Below are 16,629 nucleotides of genomic sequence, written 5' to 3'. Positions count from 1 at the left end.
ACAGCTGCCACCGCCAACCAAGTCAGTGTTTGACACTTGGGAAGATGCAGAGCACACCACTGGGAGGGTGGGTTAGCACAAACGCAATCAGTTGCTAGGGAGACCATGGAAATAGAGTTCTGCTGGAAGAGAGAGGTGGCAGTGGTTCTGACCGCTCTCGGCAAGCAACTCTGTAGGTAACCGAAATAACCCACTGTGGCTGCTACACAACACAATAATCCACGATGGGTTAAATAACCTACTGTGGGTTATCATCATGGGTTATCATGACGTCTGAACCCAGTCCATATATCATTGCTTTCTTTACCTTTATTCATAATTTCATTAAATTTAGCAATAGAGCACGGGGTTCTGTACCAGAAAATTTTAAACTACTGAGCAACACACAATGATACAACAGATGGAAGAACGATCATAGAATGATAGAAGCCATGTTGTATGACTTAGTAAGGAAAAATATTTCCCTTAAATTGTCAGTTAACTGGTATTTGTTGGCAGCTAGCAAAAGAGTTCAAACATGGCATTTTAAATATTTATTATCTTCTGTACAGAATCTCCCAAATGATCTACCAACCAACTACTAGCTTGAGAAACAGAATTACAACTTGCTCAAAACAACTTCAGAAATGTTAAAAAAGCAACACCATAATGTGTTCCTCCAACACATAAAACTATTAACAATTAACCAAAACGAAAACTTTAGCAGCCACTCAAGACCTCAGATATACAGCTCCCATTCAAGCTTGAGGCTGTGTTCAGAAAACATGATAACCAATGGTGGTTTCAATAGTCAACAGTTGATTATTTAATCCACCATGGGTTATCGTGTCACGTGGAGGGAGGTTTTTTTAACTAACGGTTGGTTATTTGGCTGAAATAACCAATGCAAATAGCCAACACTGTGCAGAGTTGTCTATTTGAACCACTATTGGTTATCAAGTTGTGTGGAGATCACCGTTGGTTATTTCGTCAGCCACAGAGCTGCATGGGCAAGAGCAGTCAAAGTGGTGGCTGCCGCTCTAATCTAGCGGGCAGGATAGATTTACTACAGCAATGCCTGACGGGATACTAACAGGAGAGAGGGGGATGGGTGTGTCAACTCAGCATGGACTAACAGTCAACTCAACACTGATCCTAACCCACACCATAGTTGAGTAGTATCATTTTGTGGCGGAAGTACCTCCTACATAAACAACTGTCGAGTTGATTATTACCCCACTGTTGACTATCATGTAGTCTGAACACAGCCTAAACAAATTTTCCCTCTCCTCACAGAGGAGGTAAAAATATCATATATCATAACACCTGGAAACCACACAAATCTAATCTTACTTAGAAGGTAGAGAAACAAGCCTATATATAAAAGGTGTTGTTGTTTTTGTTGTTTTTTATTAGAGAACACTCTGCTACCATTGCCACAACCTATGAAAATAAAAGGGTGAGTTGTTAGTTTTAATAAAGCTGTGCCATAATATCACAAAGGATTAGGCCTCAGCAGCAAATCACAAACTACTGAAAGGCTTTATAAAGAAATTTCAGCACACCAACTTCTCTTTTATGTTATTTTTTCCCTATTATTATGGAAGAAAGTTAAAGCAAATATAAGAGCACCTTTATTATGGCAACAACACATAATTGTTCACATGTGCTACAAGCCTGCCTAAACACACTTCCATGTGGCAGCATCTGAGATCTGGTTACTATGGGGATGGCCCTGATTATATGCAGACTCTACACCAGGGTCAGTGCCATGGCCTCCAGCAGAAAAATATATATGGGGAAAGCGCTAAGAGAAGCTGGTTGGAGAAGGCTCTGAAGCCTGAACCAAACAGCAAGAAAATGGTCCAGACACAGAAGGAGAATGTGGCATGGCCCAGGGACACAAATCTAATCTTACAGAGATTCTTTCCTTTCCCCCATCCTCATTTGATAATGAAGGGTGGTATTTAAATACTACTAATACTAACCTGCTACAAGTTTTCTGAACTATCGGAACATTTCTAGATATTCTAACCTGACAAGATTGCTGCAGTCATTTCATCCATGCTTTCCTCACAAGGACAAAAGGAAAGAAGCGGGTAGCTCACAACATGTAGTTGCTTGTAAGTTCCAAGGCGTCTGTACATGCATTAAAAACAGATTCTTCATAGTTGACCATGTGCTTTATTGTTTTCCCACTACACCCATGTTGGAAAAATATTGAATGCAAAAGCAGACTTCAAGGAGTATTCCTGACTCAGACACTAATGGTGAAAGCTGATGTGATGTTTGTCACAGGTTTTTCCTTGCATAGTCAATTTTTTTTAAAAAAATAATAAAGCTTGCATGAAGAAGGTCCCAAATCAAGACCACAGCTTGTAGGGGAAAGGGCTTTAAGCTCTGGCAACTGTTGTGGTCCTGATTGGAATCACCCTCCCCCCGATGCCTATTAGTAATATAAGATCTTTCCTCCCTTTACAAATAGAAGGCGTGGGGTGGGGAGTGATTCCAATCACGATTCTGCCTCCTTCCACGCCATGGTCCTGATCCAGCTCATCCCTTCAGCAGTGCTGCCTTTTTATTTTAAAAAATAATCCTACACAAGGTCAAACTAGGTGACAAGCATCATGTGTATTTTGGCCCTAAGTAGCTGTTTGTAGAGAGCTCTAAAAGAAATGAGATTTTGAATGGAGACTGATTTTCAACTCATTAAAGCTAAAGTGTGAAGTCAGCAGGGAGTTATATTGATAAACTTATTTAGTTCACTTTGCAAAGGGTGTGTGGGGAGAGAACAACAATAATAGTTCTCATTTTAGCCCACCACTGCAGAAAAAAAAGAACAATTAAAAGCTTTTCATTCTGTATTATACACAGCAACTTGTTATAGTGTCAGCTTTTTTAATTATTTGTATGAGGATGGTTTCTTACCTTGGTCAAAAGGTCTAGGTGGACTCCATGTGCGAAAATAATCATCCTGTAGCAGAAAAAGAAAGTGCATGTTTAGAATGTGGAAAGAAGTGCAAATACATGTAGGGTGGGGGGCAGGGACCCAAAAATACAGAAGGTATACAGAAGGAATATACAAACCTCAACTTCCTGCAAAGGGTGCGCAGCAAAAAGAAAAAAGAAAAAAGAAACAAACAAGAAAAAGATATGATTATCATATGGAAACACTAATTGTAGGAAACAGAAAGATATTTGCTAATGTAGAACTAAAAGTAACCAGCAGCCAACCCACAAATCAGATGAAGAAGTATCTGGATCGAAAGACATCCAGACAACCATAACATTTAAATAGTTTCCCACACAACTGGTTATCATATTGTAAGGCTCCATGTTCCAACCAACATTTTTGAAAGCTGCTGGCACAGAAATTCTCAGTACGTTGACAACAATCCATGCGTTAAGACATTCTAGATGTTATAGCTGGAAATCTCTTTACAAAGGGAAGCTGTTTGTAGCAGCATTTTCATAGTGTAGTGTCAGACTATCTCAGACCATCAAATTCAGCGGATTCATCCTGGATAACTGGCTTTTCCTGTTTTTTCTAAGCTTGCCATTGATACAACCAAGTTTCAAACTTTCTTTAACTACTGAAGAAATCAAACTATGACTAGTTCTAAATTAAGGTCTGGATCCAGGTTTAGTCATACAGAGGCCCTTTCTACACCTAAGAATTATCCTAGGAAAATGGAGGGATCATCCCTGCCTGCTCCCGGGATCTTCTGTGTGTCATTTGCAATGCACAGGTATGATCCCAGGAAGATCCCTGGAAAAAAGGCAGGTGTAGAAATGGCCTTAGAGTAGTTTCATTGTAATTAGTAGACCTTAACTTAGTCATGACTACCTTGTCCCATTGATTTCAACAGGTCTATTTCATGACTAAGCCATTTTTTAACTTCTGCTCTGTATTAACATAATCTACTCTTTAATATTTTATTTAAGTTTGGCCATCTTGGATTGTAAATAGGCTGATCTCTAGTTTTGCCTAGGGTATTTTCTGGCTGATGAGGATCAGGGATTAACAACTTTGTTGTTCCTTGATAGCCTTAGCATTTGAAATGAAATGCCCATCAATATTGGAGGGTGGGGGAGAAAGAAAACATTCACAGGCAGTTAGAATTAGGAGACAAGGAAAACAGATGTGCAACATGGTTGAAGGTGAACCCCCTTTGATTTCAGTTGCTTACTTATAGGAATGTGCTTGCAGATTTGTAAATAAAAACAAATCTTACAATGACACTATAAGTTACTAGTGCTCTCTCACTCACAACTAAATCCTGCAGTTTTGCCCCTGGAATTCCTCATTGCTTGGGAAATTGAAGAGCAACTAACTATCAATCCCAGGGTAGACTTGTCCACATGAGCACAACCTTGGGCAGCTTTGAGGCAATCATATTGGTTGATATTGTATTGGTTGATACGCTCGTTAATTGTTTGAACTGTGTGCCCCAAAACCCCGTAGCCCACTGCCATTTCATGTTTGCCAGATAAATAATACTATGTCATTATAATATTGTAATAACAACATACACACATATGTAATAGCATACAGACATTTGGGGGGGAGAAGGGGTACACTCCACTGAGACCTATAACGCTGCTTGAAGTTATAAACCAGGAGAGTAGAACATCAGGCCCAGGGTCCCAATGCAGCCCTCTGTGGTTCCCTGGAAGCAAAGCCCCCTTCCCCTGGCCTCATATCCTTTGTTCCTAAGCGCTGATATCTGGCAGTTTCCCTACTTTTGCACAGTTTTTGCCCTGATTTTGAAGAATTGAAATGCCTCGCCTAAGGCTGATGAATGCTCAGCATCTCACTGAGAAGAAGCTCCACTAGAAGAAAAGCCCACAAATAAGTGCCCACCCACAAATGGGTGCATCTAGAACAGGGGTTAACAAAAGAGCATCCATGAGTGCAGTGGCACCCACCAGAGCAAGGCAGCGGCAAAGGAAATCATCACAGGTCGGTGGGAGGAGGAAGAGGAAATGAGCAAGAAAGGAAAAGGCAAATTTAGGCACCAGTTCTTAAAGTTACAGAGTTCTTATAGTTACCAGCAGTAAATAGTTCAAAGAGAGGAGGATGCAAAAGGAGCTGGTCTCTCAGGAGAGCCAGTGGAATGTCCTTGCTTCCCTTCTCTCTCTGTCAACGGTCTCTGGTGGAAAATTATGTCATATACTAACAGCAAGCTATGAAGAAAGATCTTTTAGAGATCTACCTATGTCTGGGAGGGGGAAATGCTGCTTGGACCTAGATGGAACACAGATATATCCCAAAGACACTTAACACGGGACGTTCCCCCCCCCCTCCGTATGTGGAGATAGACTCAAGAAAATGGCAGAGTGTGTGAAATATAAAGCATGACAATTCCTTTCACCTCACACATCCAAACATCTGTTTCTCCACTCTATTCACAGTCAGCTTATTTTCAATATGGCCAATATGTTCCAATACTGTTGTCTCATTGATAGACAAATATGCAATACAACCTGTCCATCAAGAAACTACACCTGGTGTGATTTCTCTATATGATTCTTCTTAATTTGCATTTTCTTGCTGTTTTAAATCTAAAACTTTCGAAACAAAAACATCTTCCATCAAAAGGGAACCAACCCAAAGAGTTTTTAAATAAGCATTTATACAGAAGCCATCATTTGTATTATGAGTTAAAGGTATATGGAATGTTGAGCTGATTCCTGTTAACTGTGAAATTCTTTGGCATTTATCTGTTAAATTTAATTCCTATTTTTATAGTTTGACAGTAGCTTGCTAGAGAAGGAATGAAGAAGCTCAAGTCTGGGAGCCGAATCATAGAATAGAAGAGTTGGAAGGGTCCTATAAGGTCATCGAATCCAACCCCCTGCTTAATGCAGGGATCCACATTAAAGCATCTCTGACAGTTGGGCCATCTGGCCCTTCTGAGTTCCCCAGATGGTCCCACTCCTGGTCCCATCCTCTTTTCCCCAACCACTGATTGCATGGTGATTTCCTGGCTTTTCTGCAATTTGCACCCCTCCCCCATTCTAATCATTTGAAATGCCTTTCCTAAGATGAAAATACTTACAGTAGGAGCTTTTCTTTTTTGTATTTGCCATGCCCGCCACCCTCTCCTCACCCCACAATACGACTTCCATGAGCTTCTCCAAAACTGAATTTCGGCTGAAAAGTGTTCCATAGCCCTGTGCTGAGTTGCAGTTTTATTATGGCAACATGAAACAAAGATGTCTTCAACCACATGGTGTCTTGTTATGTGGATTACAATTTAAACATAGATCAGACCATTTTATCTAATGTTTTCAGACTAAGTTTTGTCTGAGGAAGCATCACAAAATGAAGGTTCTTCTCTGTGGACAAAATCCAAACCATAGCATGTCCAATAGGGCTTTTCAGCAGCAGCAGCAGCAGCAGCCCCCAAAGTACTACTAGAGCTCCGTGTCCTACAAATTAAAAGGGGCACTGAGCCACATCCCACAAATCATAAAAGGAGCTGCCACTGGAAGAAAGGAAAATCCCTTGTGTGTATGTAGAAACATTTTGCATGCATACATGGACCTATCTGGAGCTTGACCTGTACATTTAATAGTAGAAGAAATTCAGCATGCATTTTTATTAGGAGTACCAGTGCTATTGGCTGTTTGGGAATAGGGATGGGTAGAGAGATTTAGGCTGCAATCCTAAACCCACTTAATTCAATATTATTATTTCTGAATAGCTATGAATAGGATTGTACTGTTAAGATTTTTAAGCTCAACTAATGCATTCTTCATGTAGAAGTTGGTCTCCAGATTTCACATTGAAAGAAAATGAGTAGAAAATTTGTTTGTTTGTTTTTAAATCATTTTTAATGGAGTTGTTGGAGAAGAGGAAGAGGTCATGTTTCATCTGAATTCTCACTTTATGAAATAGGTAGGTAGAGAATTTCTTCCTACAGTTTAGTAGCTAGTCTGGGACCATCTGATAAATTAACTATGAATCACAGCTATATCTAAATTAAGGAATGTGCGATTTTCATTCCACTAATAGCAGACTTTCATTTGATTTTGGAATATTACTGTTTTACTGTTAACCTACAGGGCCCATGCATGCAGAACTGAAAACTTGCCTATTTCTTTGGAGGCTGTTAATATGCATATGATATTGGCAGGTCATAGCAAAGATATTAATCTTAACTAAATAAGAATTTCACTATCAATATATTTGGAGCACAATCCTATGGGTTATGTTCTGCTTATTGTATGCCCTGTCAGCCAGGAAGGATGAACAGAGGACAGGGGCAATTTTGATTCCATTCTTCCATTTAAATTGCAAAAAACAGCTAGATGGGCCTCTGAGCCCATCTAACTGATATCTTTTGGTGGGTGAGGAAAATGGAGAGGCCATAGGATGCTGTGTACATCAGGCCAAACTGCCCCCTTCTCTCTCTCTCTCTCTCTCTCTCTGTGTGTGTGTGTGTGTGTGTGTGTGACTTCTCTTATGAGGTCGCAGTTGCAACCTCATACGTGAAGCTTTCCACAGTGACTGGGATGGGGTAGGGAAGGGAAGATCCATGGTCAGATCTCCACGTTCGTAACTCTCTCTACTGGTGTGGAGGAGGAGATATGTAGCATCCTATGGTGCTCCAGATGTTGTCTAGAGGCCATAGCATTGCTCTCTCCATAAATTACTGAAGTCACAACTTTTGATGGGCAAGAGACCTAGCAAATATCAACATTTTAAATACACCCAAGACAGCCCTGAACACTATTCTTGTTCTCATTCTTCCTCTTAGAATGCAAGGAAATTTACTAAGGATTTTAAAAGTATATCTCATGCACATACCTGGTTTCCCACCATTCAAGTAGCCAAGCATTTTCTTAAAAAGAAGAATTTAACATTGTTCAATACTGCCCCTGACAAAATTAGCAGCATCCTCTAGATGTTCTACCATCTGCTGAATTTGTATGCAAGTGCTAAAAGTAGAGACCAGAAAGTAAACTGCTCTACTTGAACCATTAGATTAAGAATTCATTATATGCTGTTATGAATAAGAGCTACATCTAAGTATTCCTGAAGGTGCTCCATAAGAACATTCAAATACAATTTGATTTCTGTTACATAGTTACAAAACTACCTTTCTGTAAAAAAATATTTCAAGGAAACATATTGGGAAATTTACTAGGACAACAGAAGCAATTTCAAATAGAGTATGCATCTGTTGAGTCAGGTTTCAGCTGTTTTCACAGGTTAAGGTATAGCCAGAGTAGACCCACTGAGATGTCTCTTTCTGTTAACTAATCTGCACTTACTGAATCATATGTGGATAACTTGATAATTTATTAATATGTAAGGCCATTTAATGAAAAGTTCACAAACCTACCAATAGGTAGGACTTCAAATGTAAGAGGACAAGTTGTAGCATGAAGAAATCAAGCGTATATAATACAAAGTCCCACTTCTAATGTAAAAAGTCAGAACATGTTCAAAGCCAGAACATGTCAATTTCATACCCTGGAGAACAAGGAATTCAGCAGGAGAAGATTTGCAAGGTCTTATTTGCATGTTATGTTATATAGAAGCTGGTACTTTCCATTTTGAGGGTTAGAAGAGCAGTAAGTTAAAGTCAACAATATTTGTTTGCAAGTGTGACCAATGAGGGATCTGGCTAGCAGAGCACTAATCAAAACATAGCATTTTATTCTTTAGAGATCTGAGTGTCATTTGTTTGAGTTACAATAATACAACATCAAATTGAACAATGCAGTGTTTCTACTTTTCTGAAAAGAAAATCACAAGTACTTTTGTCTATCACTGAGTCAGAAAAAACAATGCAGACCGATACTCCTTCAATCATTCTTCTTAACACACTTTACACTATTTCCTACCCACTGTTCCAACATGTTTTACAGGGATTAATTTTGCTGTTATGAACTGTAAAATGCTATATGCTTCCACCACATACCACAGCACATCCTTAAGGTGACTGGGCAAAGGTCACATTCTTGCTTGTCACATGCCAAATCGGTAAATTCCATTCCATTTCCCCAAAAGTTTAACTACTGGTGCTAAAGGTCATCAAGCAGTGTTAGAACTCCAATGTTCACATGAATTAAATCATGTGGGGCAAGGGAGGCGGCGGTTTCCAAGAGAATATGGGGGAAATCAACACTAATGTCAGAGTATTCCAATACGGGGAACTTTTCCCTTCACAAATTGAACATAAATTTCCCAATCACACATCTCACACTTCCTATGCGCTTCATATTTTAGGACTCCTTATTGCTCATATAAGACTATGTTATTTCTATAACGATTAAAAAGAAAGCAAATCTAAATTATTTTAACATCCAGAATTAGTACTCCAAAGTTCATATGAATTAAATTATGTGGGGGAGTGGGGAAGTCGGTCTCCAAGAAAATGAGGGGGAAATTAACACTAATGTCAGAATATTCCAATTTGCACACTGGAAAACAGAGGGGGGGACACTCTATTGCTTCCTCTGTTATTAGACACTTTTTAAACCAATCCAAAACAGGCCCTTCCCAAAGACATGTTGCTGCATCAAACACTATTGGATAGGCCCAGAGGATCCCTTCTTATATTCTTATAAAATATATGTGTCAAGGCATTCCAGATTGTATTAGTAAATGCACTTAAATTTAAACTATGATTTAGGCTGATCTGACATATTTGTTAGTCATAGGCCTTAGCTAGACAGGGCTTTATCCAGGGCGAACCCCAGGATCATCCCTGTGCATCCACATGACACACAGGGTATCCCAGGATCAGGGAGGGATGATCCCTCCCTTGCCCAGGGATAGAGCCCTCCACTTTGGGCCCGGTTTTTCTGCAGTCTTGGGCAAAGCCCGAGACTGCAGAACGTGTGGGCTGTTGCCACAGGTTGACCAGGCTCCATGCGATTCCTCACGCGGAGTCGTGCTGCGCCCATTGAGGGTAGGGTGGGGGGAGCGGGGAAATTAAAGTTTTTTTAAAAAAAACCGTTCCTTTCGGTGCTCGAGTCACTTTAAGGAAAATGGTGGGTGCGATGCCTCTCCTCCTGAGGTCACACGTGACGTGTAAACGGAGGAGGGATCTTGCGATAATGACATCACGGGATCTTCCCTCCTCCGTTGTGGATTAAAAGGTAGGTCTAGCTAAGGCCATAGTTAGACATCAAAGCAGTGAAGCTATTCATTCCTACAGTAAAGTGATACTACAATGGTAGGAGAGAGAGAGAGAGAGAGAGAGATTCATAAGAAGTAAGCTAGACTCAACATTTCTTAGACCTTTCAGGCACTGATTTTGCAAAAGATCCCATCCTTGAGCCTAGCCATGATTCCACAGGACCCAGACTTCAAGGTAGTCTATTCTGAATAATAAGACTCAGGAATTTTGCAACAACATCCCTATGAGATGGCCTCTGCTTAAATACCACTAGTGAAGAAAAGTACAAGACCTTGTTCCACTGAATAGCTCTTCCCATCAGGAAGTTTCACCAAAATCTAGCCAAAATCTGTCCCCTTCAGGAGAACTAAAATTTTAGATGCTTGAAGATAGCATGGCATGTCACTGCAGTTCTTCTTGTGGCCCTGGCATTCCTCCTCTCATTTTGTCAAGAGCCTAGCAGCCCACCCACAAGATCAATACATGATCTACTGTTTGAAAGTCATTGTTCCAGGTTTTTTAGCCTACAGATATGTCACCAGAAGTGTTTTAAATCTCAAAAATGAGCATCAATTGATCTAACATTTGGCATCTTTCTAAGAATTCATTATTAAAAAGTTCATTAATAAATGAGAAAGCCTTGGACATGTCATAAAAATACAGAATATACTGCATAAGAGAAAATATTTCATCAATGACTAGTAAATGATTAATATGTTTTAAACATAAAACTGTTGGACTTTTGACCCATATTTGTTTCTAAAGAGAATTTGCTAAGTTGCAGCTGAAGAACAAACACTTGATGTATGATTTTCAGACTTTAAAATGCACACTATCTCTGAGCAAATAGATATTTAATATCTATTTCATATCTATTTCATGAAGGTCAGCCCATTAGTAAAGAACAGTATGTTTGGGAGAGGAAGTCAATAGAGGATGAGTCATCACCTAAATAATAAACTCCATAAGACACTACTAAATTACGTCATTCTTATTTTTTGCCTGAGACATAGAGCAAATTATTATCAGAATTTGTAAATACAATATGTAAATTTGGAGTAAAAGAAAATATTGTATGAGGGATCTCTTCACTGGGTTTAATATGTAGCCTTGTAGATTTTAGCATATAAGCAACAAGGTGTCAATTTTGTTCCTCAGAAGTTCACTGATTTGCCAAGTGTTAATAAGTATTCTTGTTCCCTCATTGTCATGTTGATAATAATGTTTACTATGTTCCCACAGGGAATACTTATATAAGCATTTCCTTAGCTCCAGCAATGTAGCAGTAATTTTTGAAGTACAGGAGCTCATGGCAACATTTCACGTACCAGGTATATTGTCTTCTCTTTCTTTATAGCTGGGGCAGTCCAACTTTTGTTGGGATACCCCCTCGCATACATTGGTGGCAATGGAGGCTTCTTCCCCACCCCAAGACCTGTAGCTGCACATTTAATAATTACTAAATGCAATCATTAAAAAAAATTGGACCCCCGCATCTATAAATAAAAAAAATGAGATGTAGCAGCTAGCTACATCTTTAAAATAATGTCTAGTTTGACTCTAAAAGTCTAGTGACAAATGGATATATTTCAGTCCATTTCTACCCTACCTTTAGGTCTCCAGTTTATGTTACCCCTCTTATATTCCTAGATTCATATGTCATGCTTAAACAACAACAATAAAACCCAGATTTTTAAACCCTGTAATTATTTAAACCAATGTTCCCTTTTAGAAATCAGGAGTATCCTTTACACAGAAAAGAGATCAAAACAGATGTTTTAGATTTTATTGTACTTTGCATGATTTCAGAGTCTTCTAACCCCCTAAATAATAACACTGATGAGTCACAAATATTTCTACCTTTTCAGCCTTGGACATAGAGGACAGTATCTAACACTGACATGCCAACTAGCATAAGCGGCCTCTAGCATCATCATCATCATCATCATCTTATTTCTTACCCGCCTCTCCATTTTGATCGAGGTGGGGGGCAACAGTAAGTATAAATACATAAAATACTGATTAAAAACATTGTATACATTGTTGAAACATCCTACAAAACATCCTAAAAGTATCCTAAAATTCAACTGGATAGACCTGCCAGAAGAGATCAGTCTTTATAGCTTTCTTAAATGCTAAAAGACTGTTACGTTGATGAATCTCTTCTGGCAGGCCATTCTACAGTCTGGGAGCAGCAGAAGAGAAGGTCCTCTGGGTAATACCTGTCAGCCTAATTTTGACTGGCTGAAGGAAATTCTTCCCAAAGAACCTGAGTGTGCAGGGCAAATTGTATGGGAGAAGGCGACCTTGCAGGTAGCCTGGACCCAAACCATGTAGGGCTTTAAAGGTGATAACCAACACTTTATACTTCACCCGGAAACTAATTGGCAGCCAGTGAAGAGATTTTAAAACTGGTGTAATGTGGTCACCACTAGGTGTACCGATGACCAGCGTGGCTGCCATATTTTGCACTGGAGTAATGTTTCCCTGGAAAACCTGGCATGCCAGCTTGTGCTGTTGGCATACTGCTAGAGGTTGCTTACATTAGTGCTATGTCAATAGCATAAGCAGACTGCCACTGTTGGATTCTCCCTCGGCACATTAGAAGTTCCTGCTTTCCAAACCATTTTGGTCTATTACACCAGCTCATACAGAGTGGAAGGAATGAGGAACTGTTCCAGTAGCCCACAGCATGGATTCATGTATGGTACAGAGTGATTACAACATGTCAGACACTGGAGGAGGAGATCCACAATGAACGGGTTCATATCCTAACAGTCAACCTTGTTTTAAACAGTCCTATAGGATGTTCAAGACTTACTAATATAGAAAGCATTCAATTTCTTATTGCACCCTCTTCCATGCTAATTGGCTGCTAGATTTTTTTATATTTACTCTGTGTGTGTGTGTGTGAGTTAGTTATATAACAAGGACTAATTAGAAATTCCCACTCTTCATGAAAAATGGAAACAATTACATTCAGTTCAATAATTCCACAGCAACTTCAGATTCATTATCATGTGTTAAGTGAGGAACAAACAATAAGTCCTAACTAATGATTATGAAATAAAAGATATTTTCTTGATGCAAGTTCACGACTATGAAAGAAGAATGTTCAGAGACACTTCCATTGCTTTCAACGCTGTATGCTTTTTACAAGTATCTAAATCATCATCCTTGGTGCCTTAGCATCCCCCCTCTTTTTTTGCACACCCTGTTTAACTTTAAACACCTCATTTTGCTTCCAGCACAAAAGTCTGCAGAAAATCGCACACAAAATTATTTTGAGAACTTGTAAGGGCAGAAGTGGAAATTAAACTTTTAAACATTGATTTGGCCCTTTGTATTAGAACAACCATATGTAATTGACCGTAAGAACATCAGGGACAGAGACAGCAAATGCCAAGAAACAAAAATCCTATGTGTCTTGAACACGTCACTGGTTATTAAGTCAACAAGATACCATATACCAAATGGTGTTCGGGAATGGGGGGAAAACAAATACCATAGCAACACATAAGGATTATTTAAATTACTGCATAAAATCATTATATAAGGGCGATAAAGCATCAACTATTTTAAGAATCAAAGGGAAAGCATCTGACAAGCTTGCCAGGGCTGGGTGGGGGGCAGTTAAGGGGGGGGGAATAGTGGCAGCAAGAATATGACTAGTTGTTGTGGGTAGGATGGAGATGCACCTGTTTTGCTATATGTATTCCTTCTGCAAAGTCACATGGTTCTTTCCTGGATGTTTAGAAGCCTAAAAAAACAAAAGTTTGAGCAATCGTGGATGTTATATCTAGTCCAGTAAAGAAGAAGGGGGAAGAAAGGGGAGTGGTGGAGCACCACAGAAATCCTAGCAAGTGATAGAGAGGGTGCCAACTACAGATAGAAATGGAGAGTTGGGCATTAATTCCTACTTCACCTTTTGGGCTGCCAGTTCTCAAGAACAACGAAATAGTGTAATGTGCAACCATGTAGCTACCAAAGCCTTATCCAAAGTAGCATGCATGAGCTGTGTGACTCCATGACAGAACATTCCAGTTTTGCTTATAAAATTTAAATCAACTAAATGTTTGAGATGCAAATATGATATGAAAGCTTATATTAAATGTTCAATAGGCAAAATTATTATTATTAACCACTCAATTACCTAACACAGATTCCAGAGTGGTGAACATAGGTATAAACAGTAAAAGAAAGAAGATTGAAAAAGCAAATTAAAATTGTTTAATTTAAAAACAAAGGAACCAGAAAAACAGTGGCTACTCAATTGAGGAAGGCTTCTCAAAACAGTAGTTTTCAGGAGGTGCCAGAAGCAGCCTAGTGTTGGCGCCTGCCTGACCTCCAGGGGCAGAGAGTTCCACAGAGAAGGGGCCACTACAGTAAAGGCTCTTCTCCTGGTGAATTCCAATCAGACCACAGGTCCATGTGGAACCACCAGGAGCATGCCCTCCAACAACCTTGACTTGTTACTGACCAAAAGGGATGACTTAGTGGATAAAGTGGCAGTTACGGGAACTCTGGGGGAAAGTCACCATGTCATACCTGAATTCTTCAACTTAAAGGAAGCAAAAGCTGAGTCCAGCCGTACACGTATTCTGCATTTTGGGAAAGCTGATTTTAATAAACTCAGAACTATGGTAAGTAAGGTCCCATGACAAGTGACCCTAATGAGAAAAGGAGTCCAAGAAGGGTGGAAGTTTTTAAAAAAGGAAATTTTAAAGGCATAATTACAAACAATTCCAACAAGGAAAAAAGATAGAGGACAACAGAAAAAACCAATGTGGCTCCACAAAAAGCTTAGAGAAGACCTAAAAACAAAAAGGACACATATAGGAAGTGGAAAGAAGGCCAGGCTACAAAAGAAGAGTACAGACAAATAGCACAGAAGTGCAAGAATGGCATCAGGGAGGCTAAAGCTGAGAATGAGCTGAGACTAGCGAGGAATGCTAAAGGAAACAAAAAAGCTTTATTCAAGTATGTACATAGTAAAAGACAGAGTTCTACACCTAGGAAAAAGAAATGAAATGTACAGTTACAAATGGGGTATACTTGGCTCAGCAATACTACAAGTGAGAAGGATCTTGGAATTGTTGTAGATCACAAGCTGAATATGAGCCAACAGTGTGATGTGGCTGCAAAAAAAAGCAAATGCTTATTTGGGATGAATTAATAGAGATATTGGTACACCTCTATTCAGCACTGGGTAGGCCTCATCTTGAGTACTGTATCCAGTTCTGGGCACCACACTTCAAGAAGGATGCAGACAAGCTGGAGGGGTTCAGAAGAGGGCAATGAGGATGGATCAGGGGTCTGGAAACAAAGCCCTATGAGGACAGACTGAAAGAACAGCGCATGTTTAGCATGGAGAAGAGAATACTGAGGAGAGACATGATAGCACTCTTCAAATACTTGAAAGGCTGTCACACAGAGGAAGGCCAGGATCTCTTCTCGATCCTCCCAGAATGCAAGACACAGAATAATGGGACCATTACAGGAAGCCAGATCGGCTGGACATCAGGAGAAACTTCCTGACTGTTACAGCAGTTCAATAGAACCAATTACCTAGCAAGGTTGTGGGCTCTCCCACACTAGAGGCATTCAAGAGGCAGCTGGACAACCATCTGTCAGGGATGCTTTAAGGTGGATTCCTGCATTAAGCAGGGGGTTGGACTCAATGGTCTTATAAGCTCCTTCCAGCTCTACTATCCTATGATTCTATGACCTCAGTGATCGGGGCAGGATGAGAAGGGAGAAGGCTCTCTCTCAGGTATTCTGGTCCCAAGTTGTTTAGGGCTTTGTACACTAGTACCAAAACTTTAAACCTGGCCCAGTAGTCAATAGGTAGCCGGTACAATTCCCTCACCAAAGGAGTTATATGCTGAAAAGAGGCAGCTCCTGACAACAGCTGAACTGCTGTGTTCTGCACTAGCTCCAGCTTCTGGAGCAGTCTTAAGGGCAGCCCCACATACAGCACATTGCAATAATCCAGTCTTGAGGTTACTAATGCCTGAACCACTGTGGCCAGGCTATCCCTGTCCAGAAGAGGCCATATTTTGGCCATTTTTAAAAAAAATCCTCAGAAACACCTATAGCCCTGTCGAGGTAATGCTAGTTTACTATATGTACATTTAATCAATTTTATGTGAATTTTAATGATCATGACTCAGGCATTTTATGGGGAGGGATTGTAAATGAACAAAGAAGAACTATCAGCATGGAACATTGTGAGGGTCTGTGAATTCCAATCAAGAGTCCGTTCCTGTCAGGAGTCCAGTCTGATTTTGTAAATTAGAATTCTAGTACCGAAGTAATGTTACACTTCCGTACACCATCACTACTATTGAGCCATATTGTTTTGTCTTTCAATAATTTAACACCACAGATAATTTTTTACCCAAACCTGAGCCACCTGCTCAGCTGGGAGTTCACCAGATGTCGTCCAAGGGATTCTCCACATGGGACTTTTATCCTGCAATTGATATTGGATATTGACCATTTCCATGGG

The 16,629-nt window shown here is 39.8% G+C and overlaps 1 protein-coding gene across 2 annotated transcripts in view; it reads right to left on the bottom strand.

Moving 5' to 3' along the window:
- Positions 1-16,629, bottom strand: part of SPOCK3 (SPARC (osteonectin), cwcv and kazal like domains proteoglycan 3) — a 205,141-nt gene that overhangs the window by 130,510 nt on the left and 58,002 nt on the right. For both annotated transcript variants that reach the window (XM_063136342.1, XM_063136341.1), the window contains exon 2: positions 2,908-2,953. In XM_063136342.1, coding sequence (XP_062992412.1) covers positions 2,908-2,953 — 46 coding nt within the window. The remainder of the gene's footprint in view (positions 1-2,907; positions 2,954-16,629) is intronic.

Source organism: Elgaria multicarinata, chromosome 10, assembly GCF_023053635.1.
Source record: "Elgaria multicarinata webbii isolate HBS135686 ecotype San Diego chromosome 10, rElgMul1.1.pri, whole genome shotgun sequence".
In the NCBI taxonomy this organism is placed as follows: Eukaryota; Metazoa; Chordata; class Lepidosauria; order Squamata; family Anguidae; genus Elgaria; species Elgaria multicarinata.
The sequence above is the reverse complement of the archived record's forward strand: the minus strand, read 5'-3'. Positions and strand labels throughout refer to the sequence as shown.